The 27,445-nt window shown below is 43.1% G+C and overlaps 1 protein-coding gene across 1 annotated transcript in view; it reads right to left on the bottom strand.

The window, feature by feature from the left end:
* GFM1 (G elongation factor mitochondrial 1) overlaps positions 1–23,192 on the bottom strand; it is a 111,484-nt gene extending 88,292 nt beyond the window's left edge. The window contains exons 1-4 of the mRNA XM_030216909.1: positions 23,094–23,192; positions 17,283–17,435; positions 7,656–7,788; positions 457–661 (exon numbers count right to left, since the gene is read on the bottom strand). Coding sequence (XP_030072769.1) covers positions 457–661; positions 7,656–7,788; positions 17,283–17,435; positions 23,094–23,150 — 548 coding nt within the window. The 5' untranslated portion in view covers positions 23,151–23,192. The remainder of the gene's footprint in view (positions 1–456; positions 662–7,655; positions 7,789–17,282; positions 17,436–23,093) is intronic.
* Positions 23,193–27,445: the final 4,253 nt, after the last annotated feature.

Raw genomic sequence — 27,445 nt, 5'->3', positions numbered from 1 at the left:
AAGCGCAGGGTACAAATGTAACAAAAAAATAATAATAATATAGATAGTACACTACAAATAACATAGCAAAAAATAAAGACAAAAAAAAAAATCTAAATGAATTTGGAATGACTTCACTGCTTCATGATATGGCAGAATCTGAAACAACAATCATGCATCAGGCACCACTTGCCTGACCTCATATTAGCACGTTAAACACCTGCCACGCAACACAGAGCATGGTCATAAGTATCAGAAGTGTATAACCAGGAAAAACGCAAACTATTTATCCACAACAAATAAAGGCAAAGCAAACACAGACCAACAGAGGGGAGGGAGAGAAGAGAACATCAAGCATATTTTATGGGCCCGAGTCCAGGCATTTCTGAAACCCAAACACACGGGCGATTTTTCACAGAGAAACCCTCACTGGTCAGTTTTCCTAGAACAGCTTTCCCAGGCTAGCGCTGCTCTTACCTAAGCTGCTGCAAGGCCCGGTTAGGGTTGGAGCCGAGTCTGTCCAGTTTATTGATGAAGGTCAGAAAAGGGACACTATAGCGCTTCATTTGCCTGTTTACTGTTATTGTCTGGCACTGAACACCTCCGACAGCACAGAGGACCAGTACAGCCCCATCCAGAACTCTCAGGGACCTTTCTACTTCAATTGTAAAATCCACGTGGCCTAATACAGGAAAAAAAAAAAGTCTGTGCTCAGGACCAACGTGAGGAAGCAAACTTGAGAACATTAAACACATCTGATCTCAGTTCAGACAAGGAAATAATGAAATCACATATAGTTTAAAGTATCATAATTAATGCATTAAGTCATGGAGGCTGCAATTTAATGTAAAGTAAACAAGATGGCAAAGCAGTATTCAAAGCATGCCATTTTTGTCACCTATTCTAAAGGAAAGAATTGTGGTTGTCATGTTAGTCCACTTGGATATGTGAAAATAAGGGTCAACAAGGTATCGCCCACAATTTGTTTGGAGTGGAGGAGTAGCCTAGTGGTTAGTGCAGTGGACTTTGATCCTGGGGAACTGGGTTGAATTCCCACTGCAGCTCCTTGTGACTCTGGGCAAGTCACTTAACCCTCCATTGTCCCAGGTACAAATAAGTACCTGTATGTACTATGTAAACTGCCTTGAATGTAGTTGCCAACCCCCCCCCCCCCCCCCCAAAAGGTGGAATATCAAGTTATCAAGTCTCATTTCCATGTCCCTATTTGAGATTCTACATGGAATGTTGCTATTATTTCAGATTCTACAGGGCATGTTGCTAGTGGAGGAGTAGCCTAGAGGTTAGTGCAGTGGACTTTGATGCTGGGGAGCTGGGTTCGATTCCCACTGCAGCTCCTTGTGACTCTGGGCAAGTCACTCCATTGCCCCAGGATATGTGAAAATGAGAGTATTTGGCTAATAGCATTGCAGGTTACTTTCCTCTCTTCCAAGCTGAAAGGAAAACAGCTGCAGCCTAAAAGCACAGGACAGGTACCACCTGCTGGCCAATGAAGAGAAATGCACTGAGGGGAAAAAGATGTCATACAGCAACATAATAAATAACAGGCATAAGTCCTCTGTTTGGCCACACCTACCCTTATGTATTACATGCAGCACTTTACTGATCCCTTTCAATTTCCATATATGCAGCCTTTTGTTATTTGACCCCTATTTTGTGCAACACTATGCCACATGAGTTAAGAAGAGATGGGTCGATATTCTGCGTTAACCAGAAATGAGAGATTCCTACTCAGTTAACTAGCACTGACCAGATCCCCGCAGGATTTCAGTGGCACATAACCAAACAGTGCTGCTGAATTTTCTGAGTGCCATGGCATGATCCAGTTAGTGCCAGGGCGGTCCAGGACAGAGTCAGGGAACAGCTGTGAGTTGCTCAGGCACCACAAATATTCAGAGGCAGAACCTAAATACCTACCTGATTAAGAGAGCCTTTTTGCTGTCCTGTTCACTGAATACTGCCTCTGAATATTGTCAATACCCAGGCAGTAGGCCACTGAACACTCAGATACTGATCATTGGTACCTGGATAGGGGCCTGCACTGAATATCTGGGTCTAATCCAGCCACCTAGGCCCAGAGTTTTTATTGCTATTTTAAAATGAGAGCCAAGACCTGGTTGTTCTCACTTAGATGCGAGGCAGTCTAAGGCTGGGGTCTCAGGTGAAGCTGGATATTGCTACCCTACTGTATCTAACTGAACAATGAAGCTCTAGATTATAACTAGTCACCACTCCCCTGCCTCCTGTCCCTCTCTGCGGCATCTCCTATGATCATTTGTTAGTTAGTCAACAGTTACTAGTCAAGTTACTATTTGTCGTGTGTATCAGAGATACTCAGTGGTTTGTAAGCTACTATGATGCATTAAGAAATAGTGGTTGATGCAGAATGGTACAAAATTGCTTTTGTCAGTGGAAATTGGGCTTTCAAGAGGCCTCTCCTCTAGGTATCCAGGGCTTTACATCTGTTTTTCTTATATAACATGCCCGTGTTTATATTGATTTGTCTCTGAATTCCCTTGCCACAGCTAGAAACCTTCACTCGCTCCCTTATCAGTTAGTAATTGAGGGAGAGAAACATCCCTTATTTCTATGGATGTGCATGTTACCCTGGCTAGGTTCTGTATAAGTGTGCATATTTCAATTGGTCATCCTGGTCTTGTTCTGTCCCACCTGGGCTGGCCAAAAAAGGAGGCTAACTGTATTATGCACTGGTATTTTTTTAGGATAACATAGTAACATAGTAGATGACGGCAGAGAAAGACTTGTACGGTCCATCCAGTCTGCCCAACAAGATAAACTCATATGTGCTACTTTATGTGTATACCTGACCTTGATTTGTATCTGTCATTTTCAGGGCACAGACTATAGAAGTCTGCCCAGCACTAGCCCCGCCTCCCACCACCGGTGCTGCCACCCAATCTCCGCTAATCTTCTGAGGATCCATTCCTTCTAAATAGGATTCCTTTATGTTTATCCCACACATTTTTGAATTCCGTTAGTTTTCATCTCCACCACCTCCCGCGGGAGGGAATTCTAAGTATCCACCACTCTCTCCGTGAAAAAATACTTCCTGACATTTTTCTTGAGTCTGCCCCCCTTCAATCTCAGTACATGTCCTCTAGTTATACCGTCTTCCCATCTCTGGAAGAGGCTCGTTTGCGGATTAATACCTATCAAATATTTGAACGTCTGTATCATATCACCCGTTTCTCCTTTCCTCCAGGGTATACATGCTCAGGTCTGCAAGTCTCTCCTCATACATCTTGTAACACAAATCCCATACCATTTTTGTAGCTTTTCTTTGCACCGCTTCAATTCTTTTTACATCCTTAGCAAGATACGGCCTCCAAAACTGAACACAATACTCCAGGTGGGGCCTCACCGACGACTTTTACAGAGGCATCAACACCTCTTTCTTCTGCTGGTCACACCTCTCTCTATACAGCCTAGCAATCTTCTGGCTATGGCCACCGCCTTGTCACCCTCAGATACTATCACCCCAAGAGCCCTCTCCCTGTCTGTACATATCAGACTCTCACCGCCTAACACATATGTCTCCCGTGAATTTCTACTCCCTAAGTGCATCACTTTGCATTTCTTCACATTGAATTTTAATTGCCAAACCTTAGACCATTCTTCTAGCTTCTGCAGACCCTTTTTCATGTTTTCCACTCCCTCCGGGGTGTCCACTCTGTTACAAATCTTGGTATCATCCGCAAAAAAGCAAACATTACCTTCTAACCCTTCGACAATGTCACTCACAAATATACTGAACAGAAATCGGCTCCAGCACCGATCCCCGAGGCACTCCACTACTCATCTTTCCCTCATCCAAGCGAATTTCATTAACCACCACCCTCTGGCGTCTGTCCATCAACCAGTTCCTAATCCAGTTCACCACGTCGGGTCCTATCTTCAGCCTGTCAAGTTTATTTAAGAGCCTCCTGTGGGGAACCGTGTCAAAAGCTTTGCTGAAATCTAAGTAGGTTACGTCTATAGCACGCCCATGATTCAATTCTCCGGTCACCCAGTCAAAGACTTCAATGAGATTTGTTTGGTACGATTTACCTTTGGTAAAACCATGCTGTCTTGGATCTTGCAACTTACTGGCTTCCAGGAATTTCACTATCCTTTCCTTCAGAATCGCTTCCATTACTTTTCCAATAACCAAAGTGAGGCTTACCAGCCTGTAGTTTCTAGCTTCTTCCCTATCACCACTTTTGTGAAGAGGGACCACATCCACTCTTCTCCAATCCCACAGAACCTCTCCTGTCTCCAAGGATTTATTAAACAAATCTTTAAAAGGACCCGCCAGAACCTCTCTGAGCTCCCTCAATATCCTGGAGTGGATCCTGTCCGGTCCCATGGCTTTGTCCACCTTTAGATTTTCAAGTTATTCATACACACTCTTCTGTGAACGGTGCTATATCCACTCCATTCTCATATGTACTTTTGCCAGTCAATTGGGGTCCTTCTCCAGGATTTTCTTCTGTGAAAACAGAACAAAATTAGCAAATTTGCTTTTTCTTCATCATTATCTGCATAGCGGTTCGCAGCATCTTTCAGTCTCACAATTCCATTTTTAGTCTTCCTCCTTTCACTAATATACCTGAAGGAATTTTTGTCGCCCCTCCTTACATTTCTGGTCATTTGTTCTTCTGCTTGCATTTTTGCCAGATGTATCTCTCTCTTGGCTTCTTTCAGTTTCATCCGGTATTCCTCTCCGTGTTCACCTTCTTGAGTTTTTCTGTATTTCATGAACGCCAACTCTTTAGCCTTTATTTTCTCAGCCACTTGCTTGGAGAACCATATCAGTTTCCCTTTTCTCCTGCTTTTATTTACTCTCCTTACATAAAGGTTTGTGGCCATAGTTATAGCTTCTTTTAGCCTGGACCACTGTCCTTCCACTTCTCGTATGTCCTCCCAGCCCATCAGCTCCTTCCTCAGGTATTCCCCCATTTTACTAAAGTCAGCATGCTTGAAATCCAGGACTTTTGAGTTTTGAGTGGCCGCCCTCCACTTCAGCTGTTATATCATACCAAACTGTTTGATGGTCACTGCTGCCCAGGTGGACACTCACTCGGACATTTGACACACTCTCCCCATTTGTGAGCACCAGATCCAGCGTCGCTCCCTCCCTCGTGGGTTCCGTCACTATTTGTCTGAGCATAGCACTTTGAAAAGCATCCACGATCTCTCTACTTCTTTCCGATTCCGCAGATGGAACCTTCCAATCTACATCCGGCAGATTGAAATCTCCCAGCAACAGCACCTCTTTCCCAACTTTTGAATATCTGTGATCAGATCTTTATCTAGTTCCTCCGATTGTGTCAGAGGTCTGTAGACAACACCCACGTGGACAGAAGTTCTATCATCTCTTTTTACGGTGATCCATATCGCTTTTTCCTTTCCCCAGGCCCCTGTCATTTCAGCTGCTGTGATATCATTTCTCAAATACAGAGCTAGTCCTCCACCTTTATGACCATCTCTATCCTTACTTTGCAATCTTTTCTCTCCCTTTCCAAAGGTAGGTAGTACTTCAGAGAAAGCTACTGTTTGTATCAAAGGTTTTAACCCCTCTCCCAGCTCCTGAAAAGCTCTCTGCACGGCAAGTGGGGTATTACTGGACAAGTCATTTATTCCCAAGTGGATAACAACATCAGTGTTTGACTCCTTAGTTTCTTCTCTGATTATTGAGATTATTTGCTTGGTACTCCTGGTAGCTGAGGAGCCTGGAAGGCATTTCACTTTGCATGACCCCTTGAACTGTGTTTCAAAGTTAATGCCTCTGATAATGGAATCCCCAAGTAGCAACAGTTTCCTGGTATGAGTTTCAACATTAGTGCTTTGGAGGTATCTTTTCTCTTTGGGTACCTTCATATCTTTTGGTTCCACCTTTATTGCTTTTTCTTCTGCCCCAGTTCTATTTTCAGGGACATCCAGAATCTTGCCTTGGGCCAAGCAATCAGTCTTCTTTACAGCTTTTCTTTTCTCCCTCTTCGGCTTTTTGATCTGATATGCCATCTCTGTGTACTATGGAGATATAGAGGCAATTCTCTGCAGGCCAGACCCTTCATTGCCCCCTCCCCATGCACGGGAGGTTAGAGACTGCCATGAATACCGTCCACCTCTAATCAGAAGCTGTGTTAGCTGATTATTCTAATGGCATATTAAAGATATCTATCGTATCCTATTTCCTGGGTGAATGTGTGAGTCTGTGTAGTCTATGCACATTTGTCATCCGGAAATACAAAAAAAGCTCACAAGGCCTGCAAAGTGGCAGATGAAGTTCAATGTTGACAAGTGCAAAGTGATGCATGTGGGTAAGAGGAACCCGAATTACAGCTATGTCATGCAAGGTTCCACGTTAGGAGTTATGGACCTAGAAAGGGATCTGGGAGTCATTGTGGAAAAGATGATAAAAACTTCTGCTCAGTGTGCTGCGGCGGCTAAGAAAGCGCACAGAACGTTGAGTATTATTAGGAAAGGGATGGAAAACAAACACAAGGATGTTATAATGCCGTTGTATCGCTCCATGGTGCGACCGCACCTCGAGTATTGTGTCCAATTCTGGTCGCTGCATCTCAAAAAAGATATAAAGGAATTAGAAAAGGTGCAGAGAAGGGCGACGAAAATGATAAAGGGAATGGAACGACTTCCCTATGAGGAAAGGCTGAGAAGGTTAGGGCTCTTCAGCTTGGAGAAAAGGCGGCTGAGGGGTGATATGAAAGAAGTTTACAAGATAATGAACGGAGTAGAGCGGACAGATGTAAAGCATTTGTTTACACTTTCAAACAACAACAAAACCAGGGGACACAAGATGAAGCTAGAATATGATAGATTTAAAACAAATAGGAGAAAGTTTTTCTTTACTCAGCGTGTAGTTAGACTCTGGAACTCGTTGCTGGAGAATGTAGTGACAGCAGCTGGCCTTACGGAATTTAAAGGGGTTTGGACAGATTCCTGAGGGAAAAGTCCATTGAACATTATTAATTTTTTTTTTTTTTGGGGGGGGGGGGGGGGGGTTCTTGAAGCCTGGATTGGCCGCTGTCGGAGACAGGATGCTGGGCTTGATGGACCTTTGGTCTTCTCCCAGTATGGCTGTGCTTATGTACTTATGTAGTAATCTAGATCAGTGGTATATCAACTAAACAAACATACATGTCATGTAAGGATGGCCTCATTGATGGTATACTGCAAATCAAAAAAGGACCAACTACTACTTAGATACCACACACAAAAAAGTGTGAGAATGGGATCATTCCTACTTTATTCGTATTCTCTAAATATTCAGTACTGAGTAGTTATTTTCTAACAAGCTCTTCCACTAAAAAGGAGGAGCTAACACTCACAAGACAAAAGTTAACAGTCTACTTGAAATTCTCGTTTGCCCATGATTATGACTAGAACGTCACATAGTAACATAGTAGATGACAGCAGAAAAAGACCTGCACGGTCCATCCAGTCTGCCCAACAAGATAACTCATGTGTGCTACTTTTTGTGTATACCCTACTTTGATTTGTACCTGTGCTCTTCAGGGCACAGACCAACAGAAAAGAGTTTGTCCTTTTTGGGGGGAGCTCCATTCAGTTTCCTTCTTGCGTTATATAGAAGAGATGGTGTTAAGGGGGATCCACGTCCCCACCATTGCACATACCAGGAGTATCAATGATGTTGATATTGGTATCCTTCCACATAGTGTAGGTGGCTGCAGACTGAATCGTGATTCCTCGCTGTCTTTCAAGCTCCATAGAATCCATCACAGCACCAACACCATCTTTACCTTTCACCTAAAGACAAAATACAACTCTGAACTATTAGAAAAATATCATGCACTTCCAAAAATGTTCAATGTTTCTGTAATTCAAAAATGCACTCTATAGATATATAAAAACCTAATACTCTACGTTTAGTACATTCCAAATGTACTATACATTTATCATCAAACCTTTCAACATATTTATCAATCCCTGAAGAAAAGAGCGGGATTTTGGGGAATATGGAGACCTTATATACAATCATTGTCTCCTAAGGCGTGAAGTTTAGTATTAAATGGCCTATGAAGAGAGGCAGAGGAGAGAAATAGGAAGAAGAGCGTTTTTTTGGGGGGGGGGGGAGGGAAGGAAGGTAAGGGAGAGGGGAGGGGGTAATGGTTGGGTAGATGACGAGTATATTGAGGTGCTCTGTTTGGGTGTTAAGTCCAAAGGCATGGTTGTCATGGACAAGCTGTTTATTCTTCTGTTGAAGTATCAATAAAGTGTTGTAAATATAATTTTTCTTAGGAGAGAGGAGGGAGGTCCTCCTGGACTATCAGAGTAAAAGTCCGGGAGGACACTGGTAGGGAGGGGCGGACTGGGAGAATGAGGACTGGGGAGGGGGGGGGGCTAATGAAATGACGAGGCATGCTGGAAGATTTGGGTAAAAGTTCTGGCAGTTGCAGTTATGTTAATAGTCAACAATACAGCTGTGGAACATAAAAATTATATCATAGTGGGTAAAGGGGGGCAGGGGGAAGTATGTGTTAAAACTCTGATGACCACCAATGTTGTTATATCTGAACTTGGTATGCTTTGGGTATTGGAATTTCTGTTTATTGGTTGATGGATTTGCTTGCATTGACTTGTCATCAATAAAAATTGTTGAAACATAAATGTATTTATCAAACAGTACGACAAAAGCATTTTTCAAAAGGTGTGCATAATCTTTGCACAAAATTATGACATTTAGAGGCTCATTTTCAAAGCACATAGACTTACAATGTTACACGTTACCTCTGTAACTTTGTAAGTCTATGTGCTTTGAAAATGAACACCTTGTATGTTTTAGATAAAGCAAATCTTAGCTCTAACTTATATAACCCCCTCAAAACAGGCCAACAGTTTAGTACAGCCCTTCTCAAACCTCTCCAGATGGCACACTTAGAGGCATATTTTCAAAGCACTTAGACTTACAAAGTTCCATAGTAACCTATGGAACTTTGTAAGTCTAAGTGCTTTGAAAATGAGCCCCTTAGCCAGTTGGGTTGTCAGGGTTACCACAGTGAATATACATAACATAAATCTGCTTATATTAGAGAAACATTGTACGTAGGTCTCTCTCTCATATATATCCATTGTATTAACCTGAGAAACCGACTGGCTAGGTACGAGAGGTTTGAGATATTTATATATCTACAGAACAGTTAATCTGTAGTTTGATCAATTGATTACCTTGGTATAGGCATTAGTTTTATCTAGAACAGACTACTGCAATACACCATATACAGGGCTTCCACAAAAATGGTAGGATAGTTGCAACTAGGCCAGTGGTTCCCAAACCTGGTCCTGGAGGCACCCCAGCCAGTCAGGTTTTCAGGATATCCACAATGAATATTCATGAGAGCGATTTGCACGAAAAGCTGGGAACGAGCTTTATGTTCTCTTTTAAAGGTCTGTAGCTCACTAATAGAGAATGGGAATAAAATAGTGTGTCATTGGTATTATACACCACATAGGCTGGTGAAGATGTACAGGCAGAGCTCTGGTCACCATATTTGGTGGTCCTGCCCCAAGCTCCAGAGCTATTGGGGTGAGCTGTTTGCCCTTCTTCAGCAATTGTCGCCGGGATGCGTTACCCTGCAGCAGTGGATTACTGTTGGATTATTTGTAGTAAATAATTAGCAGATTTTAGTACACACAGCTTCAGCTTTAGAAATGTTAATTTCTTTCTTCATCTCTCTCTCATACACCCCTGAATAATTCACTGCTGAGTCACTTTAAAGTTGAAGTAACAAAACATCTGTTTACTCACAGTTTGTAGTTAGATTATAATCAGACAGGCTTATATATACATATTACTATACATTTGTATTATCAGCTCCTTCCATGTGCTTAGATGGTAATGGATGCTCACACCACCATAGATCCTCTCAGGTTAGGAGAGATCATGAGCTCCATGTGCTCCATGTGCTGCATGTGCTGCATCTAACCCCCAACAGGAAGTTGCATAGCTGTGTGACCTCTCTAAGTAATTCACATCAGAGGTCACAGAGTAATCACAGAGAAATAATAGGTGACAGGCAATGCATGTAAAATACAATTACATTCCAACAAACCCCTTCTCATGCATAACTGTCATGCAATTATTTATTCATACAAAGTCCAAGCTTTATACGCAGATTCACAAAATGTTCTCTGGGTAACGGTTTGGTCATGATGTCAGCTGTCATCTCACTGGTGTGACAATAGTGTAGACTGATGACCTCTTCTTTCGCCAACTCTCGCACGTTGTGGTATTTCGTTGCGATGTGCTTGGTGCGTGACTGAACCTTGTCATTCTGTGACAGTCGGATGCAGCTCTGATTATCTTCCATTATCTGGATTGGTCTCTTTTCAGCTATTCCAAAATCCAGCAAAAGTTTTTCAATCCACATCAGTTCTCTGCACGCTTCCGATACGGCCACGTATTCAGCTTCTGTAGAAGACAAACTCACAATACTTTGTTTATGACTGGCCCATGAAATTTGTACATTTCCATACATAAACACATATCCACTTGTGGATTTATAATTAGAATGATCCCCTGCCCAATCTGAATCACAGTAACATATTAGTTTTGGATTACTATTGGCTGAAATCTTTAATTTACAATCAATGGTACCCTTTAAATACCTTACCATCCTTTTAACTGCAGTCCAATCTGATTTGGTAGGTGAGCTGACCCTTCTGCTCAAAATTCCTACTGCATTTGCTATATCAGCCCTGTATGTGGTAGCTAGATATAAAAGCTTACCTATGGCTGATCTATATTGGATGTTATCTGGTAAAGGTTCTCTTACTGTTTCATCCTTCAGAAAATCAGTGATCATGGGAGTGCTTACAACTTGGGCATCTTGCATACCTAAACTTTCAATAAGCTCATTTATTTTCTGCTTCTGGCTTAGAAGATAAGAACCATCATTTTGTTTCTCAATTTCTATACCAAGATAGTATGACACATTACCAAGTTCTTTTATCTCAACATTGTGGTTTAAATATTTTACAATGTCCTTGTACTCTTGCTCACTTTCGCTTGCAATGAGCAGATCATCAACAAAAGCTAAAATGTATGCATATTGTCCATTTCTGCACCTAGTGTACAAACATTTATCTGCTTCACCTTGCTTAAATCCTAAATTTGTCAATATTTCATGCAATTTTTCATTCCAACATTTTGCACTTTGCTTTAATCCATAAAGACCTTTGTTTAATTTACACACTAGCTGTCTTTGTTTTGTATTTATGAAACCTGTTGGCTGTTCCATGTACAAGTCTTCAGTTATATCTCCGTGAAGAAACGCTGTTTTCACATCAATGTGGTTGACTTGCATGCCTTTTGAGACTGCAATGCTCAGAAGTGTTCTGATTGTCGTGTGTTTCACTACAGGTGCAAACACTTCATCAAATCTTCTCCATATTTTTGAAGATATCCCTTTGCCACTAATCTGGCTTTATACCTTTCCACTTTTCCTTGTGCATTCCTTTTTAACTTGAATACCCATTTGCATCCTATAGCTTTCTTGCCAGGAGGTAATTTTGTAAGAATCCAAGTATTATTTTTATCCAATGCATCAATTTCTTCTTGTGCAGCTTTATGCCATTCAGCAGCTTCTTCTGCTGGCATTTTCTCAATCTCATCCCATGTTAAGGGCTCTTGAGCTTCTGCTGACTTTGTTAGGTAAGACAGTCTTGGGGGTGGAACACCTTTGTTTTCCCTGGATGAGCGTCTGACAACAGGTTGGTCTGACCTTTCCGCATCCTCAAAATCTGAGAGTCCTTCTCCAATTGATTCCCCTTCTCCAACTGTACTGTCTTCTTCAATGATCCTTTCTGTGTCTGCTTCCTCTGCCTGTTCCTCGTTAGATACAGATGAGTTGCTTTCAGACATCTGCCTTGGTATGGCATTTATATACACTGGCATGTCTATTATGGTTCTAGTTTCATATTCTGGATGATAAGGCTCATCTGGGATAATCCAGCCTTTATCAACCCTTTTGTTTTCATCAAAATATGTAACATGTCTTATGCCAACAATGCCAGTTTTCAGATTCAAAATTCTATATCCTTTGTGTCCTGGAGCATAGCCAACTAAAATGCCCCTTTCTGTTGTGGAATCCAGCTTATGCCTTCTTTGCTTTGGTATATGAGCATATGCTGTACTTCCAAATGTTCTTATGTGTGACAGGTTTGGCTTCCTACCATGCCATGTCTCATGTGGTGTGCGCTCAGCGCCTTTAGTTGGCATTCTGTTTTGTAGGTACACTGCTGTGAGAATGGCTTCTCCCCATAGTCTTTTAGGGAGATTGCTATCTGACAGCATACATCTGGTCATTTCCACAAGTGACCTAAATTTTCTCTCTGCAACAGAATTTTGCTCTGGTGTGTAAGCTACTGTTGTGATATGTTGAATGCCTTCTTGTTCTAGAAATGTGCACATGCTTTGTGAAGTGAACTCACCACCATTGTCGGTCTGAAGAACCTTTGGTTTTCTTTCAAATTTATTGCTCACCATGGCTACGTATTTCTTCAGCATGTCTGTGACTTGACTTTTCTCTTTCAGCAAATAGGCCACACAATATCTAGAGAAATCATCCAAGAATATTAGGACAAATCTGTTATTTCCCAATGATGGGATATTAAACGGTCCACATAAGTCACTGTGTATTAAGTCCAGCACTTTATTACTCCTATTTCCTGTGTATGCAGGAAATGAGGGTCTCACACCTTTTTGAGTAACACAGTCTATGCATTTCTCCATTTTACCAGCATCTGCACTTATCTGAATGCCGGTGGCTAGTTGCTTACTGTAAAGATCCTGGATCACCTTAAAATCACGATGTCCCAGGCGGCGGTGCCAGATTTCCAGACTACATTTACCATCATTCTTCCTTACTTGCGCCATATGTGAGGCTTCACCTGAAATGCTCAGTTTATAAACATCATTATGCATAAAAGCTTCAGCATACACTTCATCATTTTTAGAGATTGTGCACTTACTGTTTTCAAAATGAATCACAAATCCCTTCTTATCTAATGTAGATACACTAAGCATATTGCAAACTGCTTGGGGAATATACAAGACATCACTTACAGGAATTTCTTTAACTTCATTAGACACTTTGCATTTTAAGAATCCAATACCTTTTGCTTGGATCTTAGCAGTCCCTGCGTTTGCAGTTTTAAGAATTCCTTCTTCTGGACACATTTCCTGAAAGAAATCTTTACAATTGGTTAAATGGCATGTGCTCCCTGAATCCAAAATCCAAGTACTTTCATTTGAATTATTATTTACCATAGTCAAAGATTTTTCTGCCATTAGAAAACCCTTGTGTTTATCTTTGTCCTTCATACATTTCCTGGTTTGAAAATTCTTTAGTTCCATTGGCTTAGGTGAGCTAGAGGGAGTGTTTTGTGTTTCCTTACACCATTTAGATACATGTCCCTCCTTTCCACATGAGTAGCAAATCAGCTTGCCCTTGGGTGGAGTTTTCCCATAGCTCCGCCTTCCTCTGTTCTTTGCCAAGAAATTTGTTTCATTTCTCTCTGACTGACTTTGAGAACACATCTCCTCAGAATCATTTATTATGCATTCCTGCCTTAGTTTTGATGTTGCCTGTTCAAAAGATTGCCCTTCAATGGCCTCATTTACAGACCTAAAAACATCAAACTTCTTTGATAGTGAGGTAAAAAGAAATGCTCTTTTCAATGCATCACACATGGGAATTCCAGAAAGTTCTAGCTTTTGAAATGAAGACATAAGATGCATAATGTGATCATTACATTTACTTTTATCCCTTAATTTGGTTTCATTCAACTCTGCTAACCAAATTGGTTGCTGCTTTGCATATGTAGTTGCATACATAGTTCTCAGTTTATATAAAATGTCCTTTGGTGTATCTTTTCCCTCCACTAATATGGCTTGTTTCTCTGAGAGAGCTTCCAAAAGCATGCACTTCACATAATAGTTTGCATTGTCCCATTCAGCCATATTTTCAGCTGTTCTGTCTTGGTCTAAGCATATATCTAATCTTTTTGCTCGAAGGAAACATATGAATCTTAATTCCCACTGCTGATAATTAAACTCAGTTAATTTAGGCACCTTGAGAGAATAGAACAATGGTGAATTTCTTCCCTCAGCCATTTTCTTAGCCTTCTGTCTGCTGTGTGGGGGGAGAGAGAGACAGACTGAATCTTTCCTTTAAAACTTAAGAGAAAAATGTGGCCTTTTTTTCTGCCTGGTAATATTTCTCTTCTTTTTCAATTCCTGGCCCTGGGCCCATAACCCTTTTGTTGGATTATTTGTAGTAAATAATTAGCAGATTTTAGTACACACAGCTTCAGCTTTAGAAATGTTAATTTCTTTCTTCATCTCTCTCTCATACACCCCTGAATAATTCACTGCTGAGTCACTTTAAAGTTGAAGTAACAAAACATCTGTTTACTCACAGTTTGTAGTTAGATTATAATCAGACAGGCTTATATATACATATTACTATACATTTGTATTATCAGCTCCTTCCATGTGCTTAGATGGTAATGGATGCTCACACCACCATAGATCCTCTCAGGTTAGGAGAGATCATGAGCTCCATGTGCTCCATGTGCTGCATGTGCTGCATCTAACCCCCAACAGGAAGTTGCATAGCTGTGTGACCTCTCTAAGTAATTCACATCAGAGGTCACAGAGTAATCACAGAGAAATAATAGGTGACAGGCAATGCATGTAAAATACAATTACATTCCAACAATTACTACCTCCTGCATTTTTGACCACACGGGGTGAAACCTGAGTTACAGAAACTGGCCACACACTTTCTGGCTGAAGGCAAGATTGTCCTGGGTGCTGGCATCCCCTGCTGCCTCCAGTAATAACTAATATTTAAGATGGACTTTCTTTACCAGATGTCTAAGCTAACAGCATTGAGAACTGGTAGGTTACTAATTTTTACAAGTGTTGGATGCCTTATATTGTCTGGAGACTGCAAGCGGGAGTGGACCTTGATGCCCCGCAGCTTGTAACTCACCCTAGATAAATGCTTATCCTAAAGCTATGGCCTTTAATGGACTCCTGGGCACTTTCCCTATAGACCTGCCTGTGTGCTAGAAGGGGGGGAGAAGGTAGGGTTATGAGGTTGATACTGGTTATAACCACATATTCTGTAGATTTTGCATTATTGAAATAAAATCTTTAAATTAAAATAAATAACTGGATGTTCTACCCTACTAGTCATTTTTGTATTCTCACAGGCAGAGACTATGTCCTATCCAACAGTTACTTTTTCATGGTGAAAAGGGCTGGGTTCTCTCTGATGTTTTCAAATCTACCCAAGAGAGTAAGAAGAAACTTTTGGAAATGTGCCAGATGGCAGTGATCTTGCATGAAAAAAAAAAAAAAAAAAAAAAGATCTGTATTCCATTTTCCTTGTAAATGTTTACTTAATTTGGCTGTTTGATACTTATCACCACAATTGAGGTTCTTTTAAGGTTCTAAATAAAAAAAAAAATCTGAGTATCATTTTATAGTCACCAGGCTAGTAACATAGTAGATGACGGCAGAAAAAGACCTGCACGGTCCATCCAGTCTGCCCAACAAGATAAACTCGTTAGTAGGTTTTACATTGCTGATTCACCTTTAGGTGTAAATAGGGCTTGGTTAATCCCTTTGGACAATTCTCTTTTTACATTTTTCTAATGATTTAGCTGTTTAGTTTCCAATCTTTTTATGTATTGTTACTGAATTGTCAGTTGCTTTGACTTGGGAGTAATATCTTAAATATAACTACCTTTCCTCTCTTCTCCTCCACTACCAGCTCTCCCATTCCTTTCATTCTTGATGACATACCCTCCCCCTTTGCATCACCACCTCCACCCCTGCCTCCTCTCTTCCATATCGAGCAAGCTAGTGGTTAGGGTGGTGGACTTTGGTCCTGGGGAACTGAGGAACTGAGTTCGATTCCCACTTCAGGCACAGGCAGCTCCTTGTGACTCTGGGCAAGTCACTAAACCCTCCACTGCCCCATGTAAGCCGCATTAAACCTGCCATGGAGTGGGAAAGCGCAGGGTACAAATGTAACAAAAATAAAATGGATACTATTGGAGATTCTACATGGAATGTTGCTACTATTGGAGATTCTACATGGAATGTTGCTACTATTGGAGATTCTACATGGAATGTTGCTATTCCACTAGCAACATTCCATGTAGAAGGCTGCACAGGCTTCTGTTTCTGTGAGTCTGATATCCTGCACATACGTGCAGGACGTCAGACTCACAGAAGCAGAAGCCTGCGCGGCCACATTGGTGATCTGCAAAGGCCCGACTTCTACATGGAATGTTGCGCTAGTGGAACAGAAACATTCCATGTAGAATCTCAAATAGTAGCAACAGTGGAGGAGTGGCCTAGTGGTTAGGGTGGTGGACTTTGGTCCTGGGGAACTGAGTTTGATTCCCACTTCAGGCACAGGCAGCTCCTTGTGACTCTGGGCAAGTCACTTAACCCTCCATTGCCCCATGTAAGTCGCATTGAGCCTGCCATGAATGGGAAAGCGCGGGGTACAAATGTAACAAAAATAAAATAGATACTATTGGAGATTCTACATGGAATATTGCTACTATTGGAGATTCTACATGGAATCTCGGCCACATTGGTGATCTGCAAGGGCCAGGCACAGGCAGCTCCTTGTGACTCTGGGCAAGTCACTTAACCCTCCATTGCCCCATGTAAGCCGCATTGAGCCTGCCATGAGTGGGAAAGCGCGGGGTACAAATGTAACAAAAATGACCAAGTTCCCTTACTTTTGGGACATACAATCTAAAACAAGCTCCCTCCACACATCGAAGATGTTGGCTCTTTCCGCTTTTGAGTCCAAACTACAATCCCATTTATTCCAACAGCTCTATCTTGGACTTGAAACACTGCATCCAAATGCTACTCCTGTCCTTTATTTGAACAGTATTGACAGAATTTGTAACGCTACTACACTAACAGCTCCTGGTCAGAATGCCACAGAAAAAAACTGTAATAATATTCAACACCTACGCAGTGAACGTGTCAAGCTCATGTATTCGGAAAGAGGTCAACACCTTGAATGTGCTTCAGTTCTGAAGTGAGAAAACAATAATCCTACAATAAATTTTCGATGGTCCATTCAACAGAGGATTAGGGAACTACTCCTGAACCTGAGATCAGTGCCCTTCCCATAGCTTAACAGCAGCAAATTCTGGAACATAAATTTAAAAAAGCACTATGAAAAAATCATGCGCAATACCTCATGCATTTGTGCGATTCTGCCAGTGTAATAAAGAATCCGTTCAGTTAATGTTGTTTTTCCAGAGTCAATATGAGCAGAGATTCCAATATTCCGAATCTTTTCATTTGGTATAATTCCTGAGGAGCACTGTCTACAGCTACTCAGCAGAACCTGAAATGTAAGAAAGACATTAATACAAGTAGCATTTACTTGAATTAATACAGACAGAAGGGTTCTCTGATCAAAATTAAGAATGAGAACTACAACACTGAGGGGCCCTTTTACTACGCCGCATAGGCACCTACACGAACCTGTGTGCCAATTCGGAACTATCGCCCGCCTACTGCTTAGCCTGGGCGGTAATTTCATTTTTTACGCATGCCAGAAAATATATTTTATTTTCCGGTGCATGATGCTAACTGGGCAGTCATCGGCATTGTATGCACACTGACAATTACCGCCCAGTTAACACGCAAGACCTTACCGCTAAGTGAATGGGTGGCAGTAAGGTCTCAGGCCGAAAATGGACATGCGCCAATTTTCATTTTGCTGCACATCCATTTAAGGCCTTTTTTGCAGGTGCGCTGAAAAATGGACCTGGGTATGTCCAATACACGCGTCTACACCAGTGCAGGCCACTTTTCGGCGCACCTTAGTAAAAGGACCACTGAGTGGGTTTTGATTTGGGTTCCCAGGATGGAAATAGATCTAGAAAATTCAGGAGCTAGTCAAAAAATTATTTTAATACTTTTTTCTAGCTTTATTTATTGTTGCTGTTTTGTTTGGCTATTTTGTCATCATTTTTGGCTTCCTTTCCTTTTTATTTTTTGCTCTTCTACATTTTAGGTGCCTGATGCCAAACTGGCATCCAGATTACCTATATCCTGGGAACTTTCCAGGCTGGTAGGTACTTTTCAATACCTTTAGACCACTATCCCTGCAAACTAACGTGATACTAAACAGATTAGAATAGAAAAGAAGCATCGGGTTTGAGCCCTTTGTCTTGTGCTGGCATTACTAACTACTTTTTCTGCTACAGGTAAGTAATTGTGGAACCGGTTTAGTTTTAAAAAAAACAAAACTCATTCATGCAAAGTATATCCCAAATTCAAAGTCTTACTTTAGACGCATCTATTTCCCCGAGTCCTTTAGCTCTATTCCCTTCCTCATGTATCTTCTCCACTAACTGATTTTATTTGTAAACCACAGTCGCCTTATGAACAATTTGAAGTATAACAAGTGCCGGAAATAATAATATATAATAAATATCCAGAACCCCATACATCAAAAGACAATGAGTCTGAACTCAGATGTAAGCTAATAAACCTAGGACAGTGATTCCCAAATCTGTCCTGGGAGAATCCCAGCATCAGGTTTTCAGGATACCTACAATGAATACTCATACAATCCATTGGCATATACTGCCTCCTTCGTATGCAAATCTATCTCATGCATATTCATTATGGATAGCCTGAAAGTCTAGGGTTCCTCCCCCCTCCCAAGTTTGGGAAACACTGATTAAGCCCCCCCCCCCCCCCCCCCCCCCAAAAAAAAAAAAAAAACAAGTTTGGGAATCAGTGATTTAGGAAATGCATGCTTACCTTTTGTTCTGAGAACTGTTCATTCTAACAAACTGCACCTGGAGAAGTCATCAGGGTAACAAAAGAGGAAGCAATGCTACCTTGATTTAAGCGCTTAGAGCATTTACAAAATTAACCACCCTGAGTTCCAATCAATTTTTGTAATATATGTGAAATGTGAGTACACAATTATTCCATTTTCAACCTGCCCATACATAGGGCAAAAAATGTGACCAATTTCATAACCTGATGCACATGGGAAGATCCATGCTTTAAAAACAAAAAAAAGCTGCAGATAGTGTGGTGCATGATTCCTGCTGCTCCACTGAGGTTTCTCTCCACCTACTCCTCTTATTTTTAATGCTCCTCCACCAATTTGTCTGTCATTCCTTCCTCTCTCTCAGAGATATCTTACCATCTTTCTCTCCCCCTATGTTCTCTACCATATTCTCATACACCCACTGATTCCCTTAGTTTCTTCTCTCCCAGAGCTGCAAAGTCACACAGTTTCAGAAGTGAACCTCTTAACCTTTTTAGGTATGCATAATCCCTGATCCTATCAGTGCTGCAGATTCCAAAATGCATCAGGACACGTCATCAGAAATCCAGGACTGGCCTAAAGTCTCACTTCTGGAACGGTACATGGCAGCTCTTCCCTCCTTGACATTGGAGAAATCTAAGGAAGATAAGTAAGAATCTATCACCTAACTTCCAGGTTCCTCCTAGTTTCTTGGGACAAAGTACTATTGACGGAGTAGTGATAAAGTGTATGTATTTTATGTTCCCTCCACTGGTCTTTCTACTTGGTACATTCAGGGACGGCTTAACCATTGGACCTGGTCAGGCATTAGCCCAGGGCACCAAAATACCCAGCCTGACCTCACCTGGTCTACAGGTTAAGCCTTTTCTTCTCCCCACTCCAATCTGGTCTCTCCCCTTTGCTCTTCCTTCGCCATTGGGTATAGCATTGCTCCTCCTCCCCCCTATGGGTCCAGCACTGCTCCTTCAAATCTTTTACTACCCCTAGTCCTGTAAAGTTTAAGTTAGTTGCCAGTGGTGGCAGCAGCATGACCAAAGTGCCTTCAACCAGCCCCTGGCTCTTCCCTCTGCTGCGTCCTGCCTCCTCTGGTGAATTGCTATGGGTGATATATAGCAGAGAAAAAACCCAGAGGTTGGCCAAAGGCAGCACGCCATGTTGCTACTGCCACCACAACCAATGTAAACTTTACAAGACCATGGGGAAGTGAGGGAGCAGTTCTAGACACATGAGAGGAAAAGAGAGACTGGATCGGGGTGCACCCAAGGGAGCGAGAGATGCTGCTTGGTGGGGAGGGGTGCCAGAAATAATGCTTTGGTGGCACCTCCCTCACTGCAACTTGGCAATGGGCAGAACTATCCCTTTAGCCTGCCCTGGGTACATTTCCTTTGGAACCAGGAGCTGTGACAGGGAGTGTGAATTTACTGCGTTCCTCTGCTGCTGGCTGATACCAAAATGACAGAAAAACAGCAGCTATATAAATGTAGTAATACTTAGTACAGATCTCATCCCGATCATGTCCTGTATTTTGAGGATAGTATACTGCTTCTGATTTAAGGAGTGCTTTTTTTTTTAAGGGGGGAGGGGGAAGGCACAGCAACCTTCAAGAGACCACTGGCTGAGCAATAAGAGAAAAGACAGAGCGCTTCAGGCCACTCCCGATGCCAGCTAAGCCAATACAGTAATTTTTGCCTTAAACCCCAACATGTTTAACTCCACCCCTGGATCTAAGCCAAACCCAAAAGATCTTGCCTTAAGAAGAATCCTGCCTATTATTATGTTGAGCCGTACAGAATTTGGCCTGCCTCTAAATATTGTTTTGCAAATGTGTCAGAATGCACTGACTACAATCTGACACACTGAAGCTGGAAGATATGAGAACATAAAAATCAAATTTAACCTCACTCCATTGGCTGCTGATTGTTTAGTGTGTCAGTTTTAAGGTTATTTTACTTTGGTTTTGAAGAGTTATGAGCCTCCTTAAATAATGCAGTTCAATAGGACCTCTATGTTGCATGTTGACATGGTAAGACAGGCTCGTTTGGTGGAAACAAGCAAGACATTTTCTGTAGCATGCCCTTTACACAAAAATCCAGTTGCCTTGATGGATAATTACTGCATTTCTACAAAACAATTTCTTCAGTAATTTTTTGCCCAGCCATTTGCAGACAGAGCCAGCGAGGTATGGTCCTTGAAGGATGGGGAGACAGAACAGAATCCCTTTGGTAACATGATTGTATGTTCTGTATTTTCAATTTTTTGTTTTGGTAAGTGCTTATCAAACTTTCTGTAGACACAACTCAACTACCACAATCTCAGAAGCGTGGACTGGAGAAGGGCAGATGTGGTTCCTTTGCACAAGAGTGGAAGTAAGGAGGAGGTTGGGAATTACAGACCTGTCAGTCTGACTTCAGTGGTAAGCTAATGGAAACACTTCTAAAGAGGAGGATTGTGAGATTTCTTGAACTAAACGGAATGCGGGACCCAAAGCAGCATGGCTTCCCTAGTGGCAGGTCGTATCAGACGAATCTGTCTTCTTCAACTGGGTGACCAAACAGTTAGATGTGGGAGGGGCGCTTGATGTGGTATGCTTGGATTTCAGCAAAGCCTTTGACGCGGTTCCACACAGGCAACTGATAAAGTGCCCTCGGTATAGGACCTAGAGTAACGGATTGGGTTAAATATTGGTTGAATGGTAGGAGGCAGAGGGTAGTGGTAAATGGCGCTTGCTCTGAAGAAAAGGATGTCATCAGTGGAGTACTGCAGGGATCGGTCCTAGGGCCGGCTCTTTTTAACATCTTTGCAAGCGATATTGCGGAAGGACTGTCTGATAAGGTTTGTCTCTTTGCTGATGTTACTAAACTCTGCAACAGGGTGGACACCCTGGAGGGTGTGAATGACATGAGAAAGGACCTAGCGAAGCTGGAGGAATGGACCGATATTTGGCAACTAAGGTTTAATCCCAAAAAATGCAGGGTCATGAACTTGGGTCGCAAGAATCCGAGGGACCAGTACAGTATAGGAGGTGAAGTGATTCAGTGTGCGAAGGAAGAACGGGACTTGGGGTTGATTGTGTCTGATGACCTTAAAGCTTCCAAACAGGTAGAAAAAGCAAAGGTCAATGCCAAAAGTATGCTATTTGGGTGCATAAAGAGAGGCATGACCAGCAGGAAAAAGGAGGTGATAGTGCCGTTGTATAAGTCTCTAGTGAGGCCCTATTTGGAGTACTGCGCGCAGTTCTGGAGACCACACCTACGGAAAGATATACACAGGATGGAGTCGGTCCAGAGAGCGGCTACAAAATTAGTAAGCGTTGAACGCAAAAATTATAGGGACAGGCTTATGAACCTCAACATGTATACACTGGAAGAGAGGAGACATGATAGAGACGTTTAAATATCTCAAGGGCATTTATGTACAGGAAGAGAGCCTTTTTCAAATGAAGGAGAGCTCTGGAATGAGGAGGCATATGACAAAGTTAAGAGGGAACAGGCTTAGGAGTAACCTAAGGAAGTATTTCACAGAAAGGGTGGTGGAGGCGTGGAATGGCCTCCCGGTGGAGGTGGCGGAGTCGAGGACTGTTCCAGAATTTTAAAAGGCATGGGATAAGCATGTGGGATCGCTTAACAAAAGGAAGAGTTAGAGGTTACAGAGGATGGGCAGACTGGATGGGTCATATGACCTTTATCTGCCGTTATGTTTCTGTGTGACCCCCGAAAACACAGGCTGATGACGTTTCTATTTACGAATAAACAGCTCTACTACTTAACATTTCTAAAACGCTACTAGGGTTAACCAGCGCTGTACAATTTACATAGAGGGACAGTCCCTGCTCAAAAGAGCTTACGCTCTAGGTTTTGCGACCCCATTTGGAGTCATAACCTATAGTTTGGGAAGCCCTGTTCAAGGTGTTTTTGTGCACGTTATGTGGGTGGACGACTTACAAATATTTTTAAATAAAAGTTTATTATAAGTATCCTAGCCACAATACATTTCCCCCATGCATAACACAAATCAGAGAGGATCAACACGCTGGTGATCATAGCGACATTTATTTCATATCTCTTCAGTTCATTCATTCTAAACAATACGCTCACATTAATATCATCACACCACTATATCCCGGCTAGAAACAAATGCACAAACGGTGCGGGAGAGACGCCGGATCCCAGGCGGCTTTCACTTCCCGGGAATACTATCCTACGCTTTTACCTGTGGAAAACGGCCAGGCGACAGCACAAGACCGGTTCGGAGCAACTGTAACACCATGGTGGAATGGAACCAGCGTTCACGGTCAAACTCTTACTATCACGCCACTCTTCCGGAAAGGAAAACCCGGCGGCGAGACTTCATTTCCGGGACACCCTCTGCACTGCAACAAAATGCACTGCAAACGCCCCCTGCAGTCCTGGAGGGGTCACGACCTGAGTGGAGTTTCGGTCCTGACTCCTGCACACTCTGAGCGCCCCCTGCAGCTAAGGAGTCACCTTATTTCAGTCTTCCTGTCATTTTGTTCTTTTTCAGGGATTGCGCTTTCTTTAAATGGTTATTTTTAGTCTGTGAACAAACTAGACCTGTACACAGGGGCACCAGGCCATTAGGCCACTTCGGCAGTGGCATTTCCTTCTTCCTACCTTCACCCCATTCACAGCATTTACCTGTTTCGTCATGTTCCAAACTCGGCAGCGATTCCCATCCACTGCCCTGCCGCCAGCACCTGGCTCTTCCCTTTACTGCAGCCCAGTGGCTTAGCTACTTGGGGCCAGGGGGCCTGGACCCCCTGCCGACTACCCCCCCCCCTACCGCCGCCAACCCTCCCCCACCGTGGGCTACCTTTGCTGGCAGGGGGGACCCCAATCCCCGCCAGCCAAGGAGGTCCTCTTCTTCCCGCAAGGGCTTCGCTCTGTTTCTGACGTCCTGCACGTACAGACTCACAGAAACAGAACGAAGCCTTGCAGATCAGCCAGGCTTCGTTCTGTTTCTGTGGTTGAAATCTACAGGAGGGTGAGAGTAGTAGCCTGACACCACCTTTGCGGCCAATCGAGTGAGTATGGAAGAAATGGTAACCTCCATGACACAGGGCCACAGCTGAGCCGAGTCTTCAGGGCAAAACCAAGTCTCAGTTAGAGCAAGCAGATGGAGAGTACCAGAGATAAAGAGGTCGTGGATGTAGGAAAGTTTGTTACAGACAATGTGGACATTCCACAGAACATGAGTAGGGGGAAGAGAGGAACAGAAATTAGGTTGAAGACATCACAGTGTGACCTGCACGAATAGGATGAGAGCTGATGTGGAGGACCAGGATTGGGATTGATATCCCCAGCGGAGAGCAGGAAAAGGAGCAAGAGAGTACAGAGAAGAGTAGGAGAAACATTATGACAGTGGAGAAGGCAAGATGTACTCACATAGAATGGAGATGGTTGAATGGAAAGAAGGAAATGTTGAGAGCTGAGAAGGGAGAAGACATTGATGAAAGCAGAAGGTGGGCAATGTGTTCCTGCAGTATACAGTGGTTTCAGATGGAAAAAGAGATAGGGGAGGGACAGTACCAAGAAAAGAAAATGTAGTGGAGCCATAAGAAGTAACTGGGAGAAAATACAAAGTGTGTAGAGAAAATGCTTCTGCATGCAGCACCTGGAGCGAAGGCCCTGGGAGGATTGGGGTGAGATGGGCTGCAAGTCCTCCACAGCACCTGGAAGGGTTAGGCAGCTGGTGGGAGCGCTGGGCACCTGGAGCGAAGGCCCTGAGCAGATCAGAGTGGACCTGGGAGTCACCCCAGAGAAGGCTGTGAGGATATGCAGATGGGCTGCAAGTCCTCCACAGCACCTGGAAGGCAGCTGGTGGGAGCGCTGGGCACCTCCACCACACACCTCCCAGCCAAGAAAAAGCTTACCAGGGGTTAGACAGAAGCCAGCATTCTTCCCCTAAGGGTCACCTGATCTTAGCCAAAAGGCATTTGGAAGCCCTGGGCACCTTGTGTGATTATTCCTGTATGCATGCAACTACTTTCCTATTTTTTAATATGGTATTCTTTTCCATTTATTTAATACTAGTAAAAAAGGCCCGTTTCTGTTTGAAAGGAAACGGGCGCTAGCAAGGTTGTTTGTGAGTTTTTTTTTGTTATGAAATAGTTGTTATAAAAGTGTTGTAGTTGTAATCAGAAGGAATTTATTTTTAGTTTGTATAATGTAGATGATGCTCCATGTTTTTTGTGTGTTTTGTTTTCTGAGTGTGTGTATGTGTGTTTGTGTGTGTGTGAGAGAGAGAGAGTGTGTGTGACAGTGACTCAGAGTGTGAAAGACTGTGTGTGTGTGTGTGTGTGTGTGTGTGTGTGTGTGTGTGTGTGTGTGTGAGAGAGTGTGTCTGTGTGTGACACAGAGCTTCAGTGAGCCAAACTGTGTGTGTGTGTGTTTAGCCTAAACAGTTTGGTTTCCAATTCTCAGGTATGTGAATTAATTGCCCCCCCCCCTTCCATTCATCGCTGCACTTGTGACTGTTACCCTGGTTAGTGTCGTTTTCATTTTGCAGCTGCCTGTCAGGTGCGATGCCCCCCCCCCCCCCGGCGCCATCCCACTCAAAGCGATGCACCTGGCCGCAGCCATCCCACCCACCATGCCCATTGCACCCACCTTCGCGTTGCTTTGGTGGCGGGGGACCCAGAACCCCGCCAGCACAAGTCCTGTGTGCTGACTACGGCGTCATCTTTGGCGTTGGTAGCCTGTGCAGGGCGGAGTTCTGTGCGTCTGACGTCCTGCACGTGCAGGACATCAGACGCACAGAAGCCCTGCATGCACAGGCTAGGAACGCCGAAGATGACGCCGTAGTGAGCAGACAGGACTTGTGCTGGCAGGGTTTCTGGTCCCCTGCCGGCAAAGCAACGCGAAGGTGGGTGGCTTAGGAGAGGGTTGTTGCGGGTGGGGGTGTGTTGGAGGTCCTTGTTTTGAGCTGCAGCTTTGGGGGGTGGGGTCTACGAATCTGTGGGCGGGGCTTGAATTTTTTGAGGTTTGGTGCACGGGGAGGGGGGGTGTTGGATGTGGGAACAGCTTGAACGTTTTGAGGTTTGGTGCGCGGGCGGGGGGTGTTGGATGTGGGAACAGTGGTCTTCGGAGTCATTTGCACTCCGGAGCTTTGGAGGTGCATCCCCTTTCCGCGGGTGGGTCGGCAGGGGGAGGAGTAGGGAAACTACTCCTCCTCCCCCTGCGTGGGTGCGATCCGTTTGTTTAGTTGACTTTTTTTTCCTGTCATGACGTTTGACGTGAGGGCGGGGCATGGGTCAGTGGGGTGGCTTCACCACCATGAATCCACGAACCGTTCTGGGAGTCTGACTGACTTCAGTGACGTCAGTGTCCTCAGAACGTTGAGGTTGCGTTTTATTATAGTAGATATGCATTATTTTACAACAAACAGCTATGATCTGGCATGTCAATAATGGCAGTATATCAAGTGTATTAATAATAACAAACACGTTAATCACAGGCCCTATTAAAAAATTGAGTCCTGGCTCTGTCAACATCCAATTAGATCATTTTTCAATATCACACTGGAACCTCAAAAAGCTTATTGACCATGATCAGCATCTCTGCCTAGTTCTTAAAGTTAGTTCTACTTCTATCATAAATAATTTTATAACAGGTACCTAGTTAAAGCCTATTTTATAAAGGCAAACTAGGCATCTACATACCTTTATAAAATAGAATCTGAACCAATGCCTATATGGGTGAATTCTATAAATTGCACCCAATCAGCACCAACCCCCCCCCCCCCCCCCCCCACATACACACACACTAACATGCATATTTTCAAAGCACTTTGGGAGGCTAAGTTCCATAGGTTTCTATGGAACTTTGGGAGGCTAAGTGCTTTGAAAATGAGCCCATTTAAGTCGCTATTCTATAAGCCATGCCTAAAGTTAGGTGTGGTTTATTGAATAGCGCTTAAGTGCAGGGGTCACATATAAATTTAGGCATGTCCATTTGCACCAACGATAACATGGGGCAAGTGTCCCCACCTAAATTTACATGCAGAACCCCTTTTATTCTATAATTGTGTAACTCAAATCCACACCCATGCTTCGCCCCAAAATGCACATGACTCTCCCATTTGTATGCTCTCTATTTTGGACCTGTTAAAATGTAGGCATGGATCACACACCTACATTTACATGTGTTGTTAAAAAGCCAATTGGCACTAATTGGCTCATTTTTCAATTAAATTGTGCACGCACCCAAATTTGCATGCACTATTTTTGGTGACTTCTATAGAATTAGGGTGATAGTGTGCAAACAGCAACACGTATTTATACATACATACTCCAGGTGTAAATGTATCCTTATACTCATCTCTCCCTACACTCCTTCCCTAGAACTCCGTTCGCTAGGCAAATCTCTCCTAGTTGCACCCTTCTCCATCGCTAACTCCAGACTCCGCTCCTTCTGTCTCACCGCACCTTATGCCTGGAATAGGCTTCCTGAGCCATTACGTCTAGCTCCATCCCTAGCTGCCTTCAAATCCGGGCTAAAGGCCTACCTGTTTGATGCTGCTTTCGACTCCTGACTTGTAACTTT

Source organism: Microcaecilia unicolor, chromosome 10 (genome assembly GCF_901765095.1).
Source record: "Microcaecilia unicolor chromosome 10, aMicUni1.1, whole genome shotgun sequence".
In the NCBI taxonomy this organism is placed as follows: Eukaryota; Metazoa; Chordata; class Amphibia; order Gymnophiona; family Siphonopidae; genus Microcaecilia; species Microcaecilia unicolor.
This window is presented reverse-complemented; position numbering and strand designations above follow the sequence as displayed.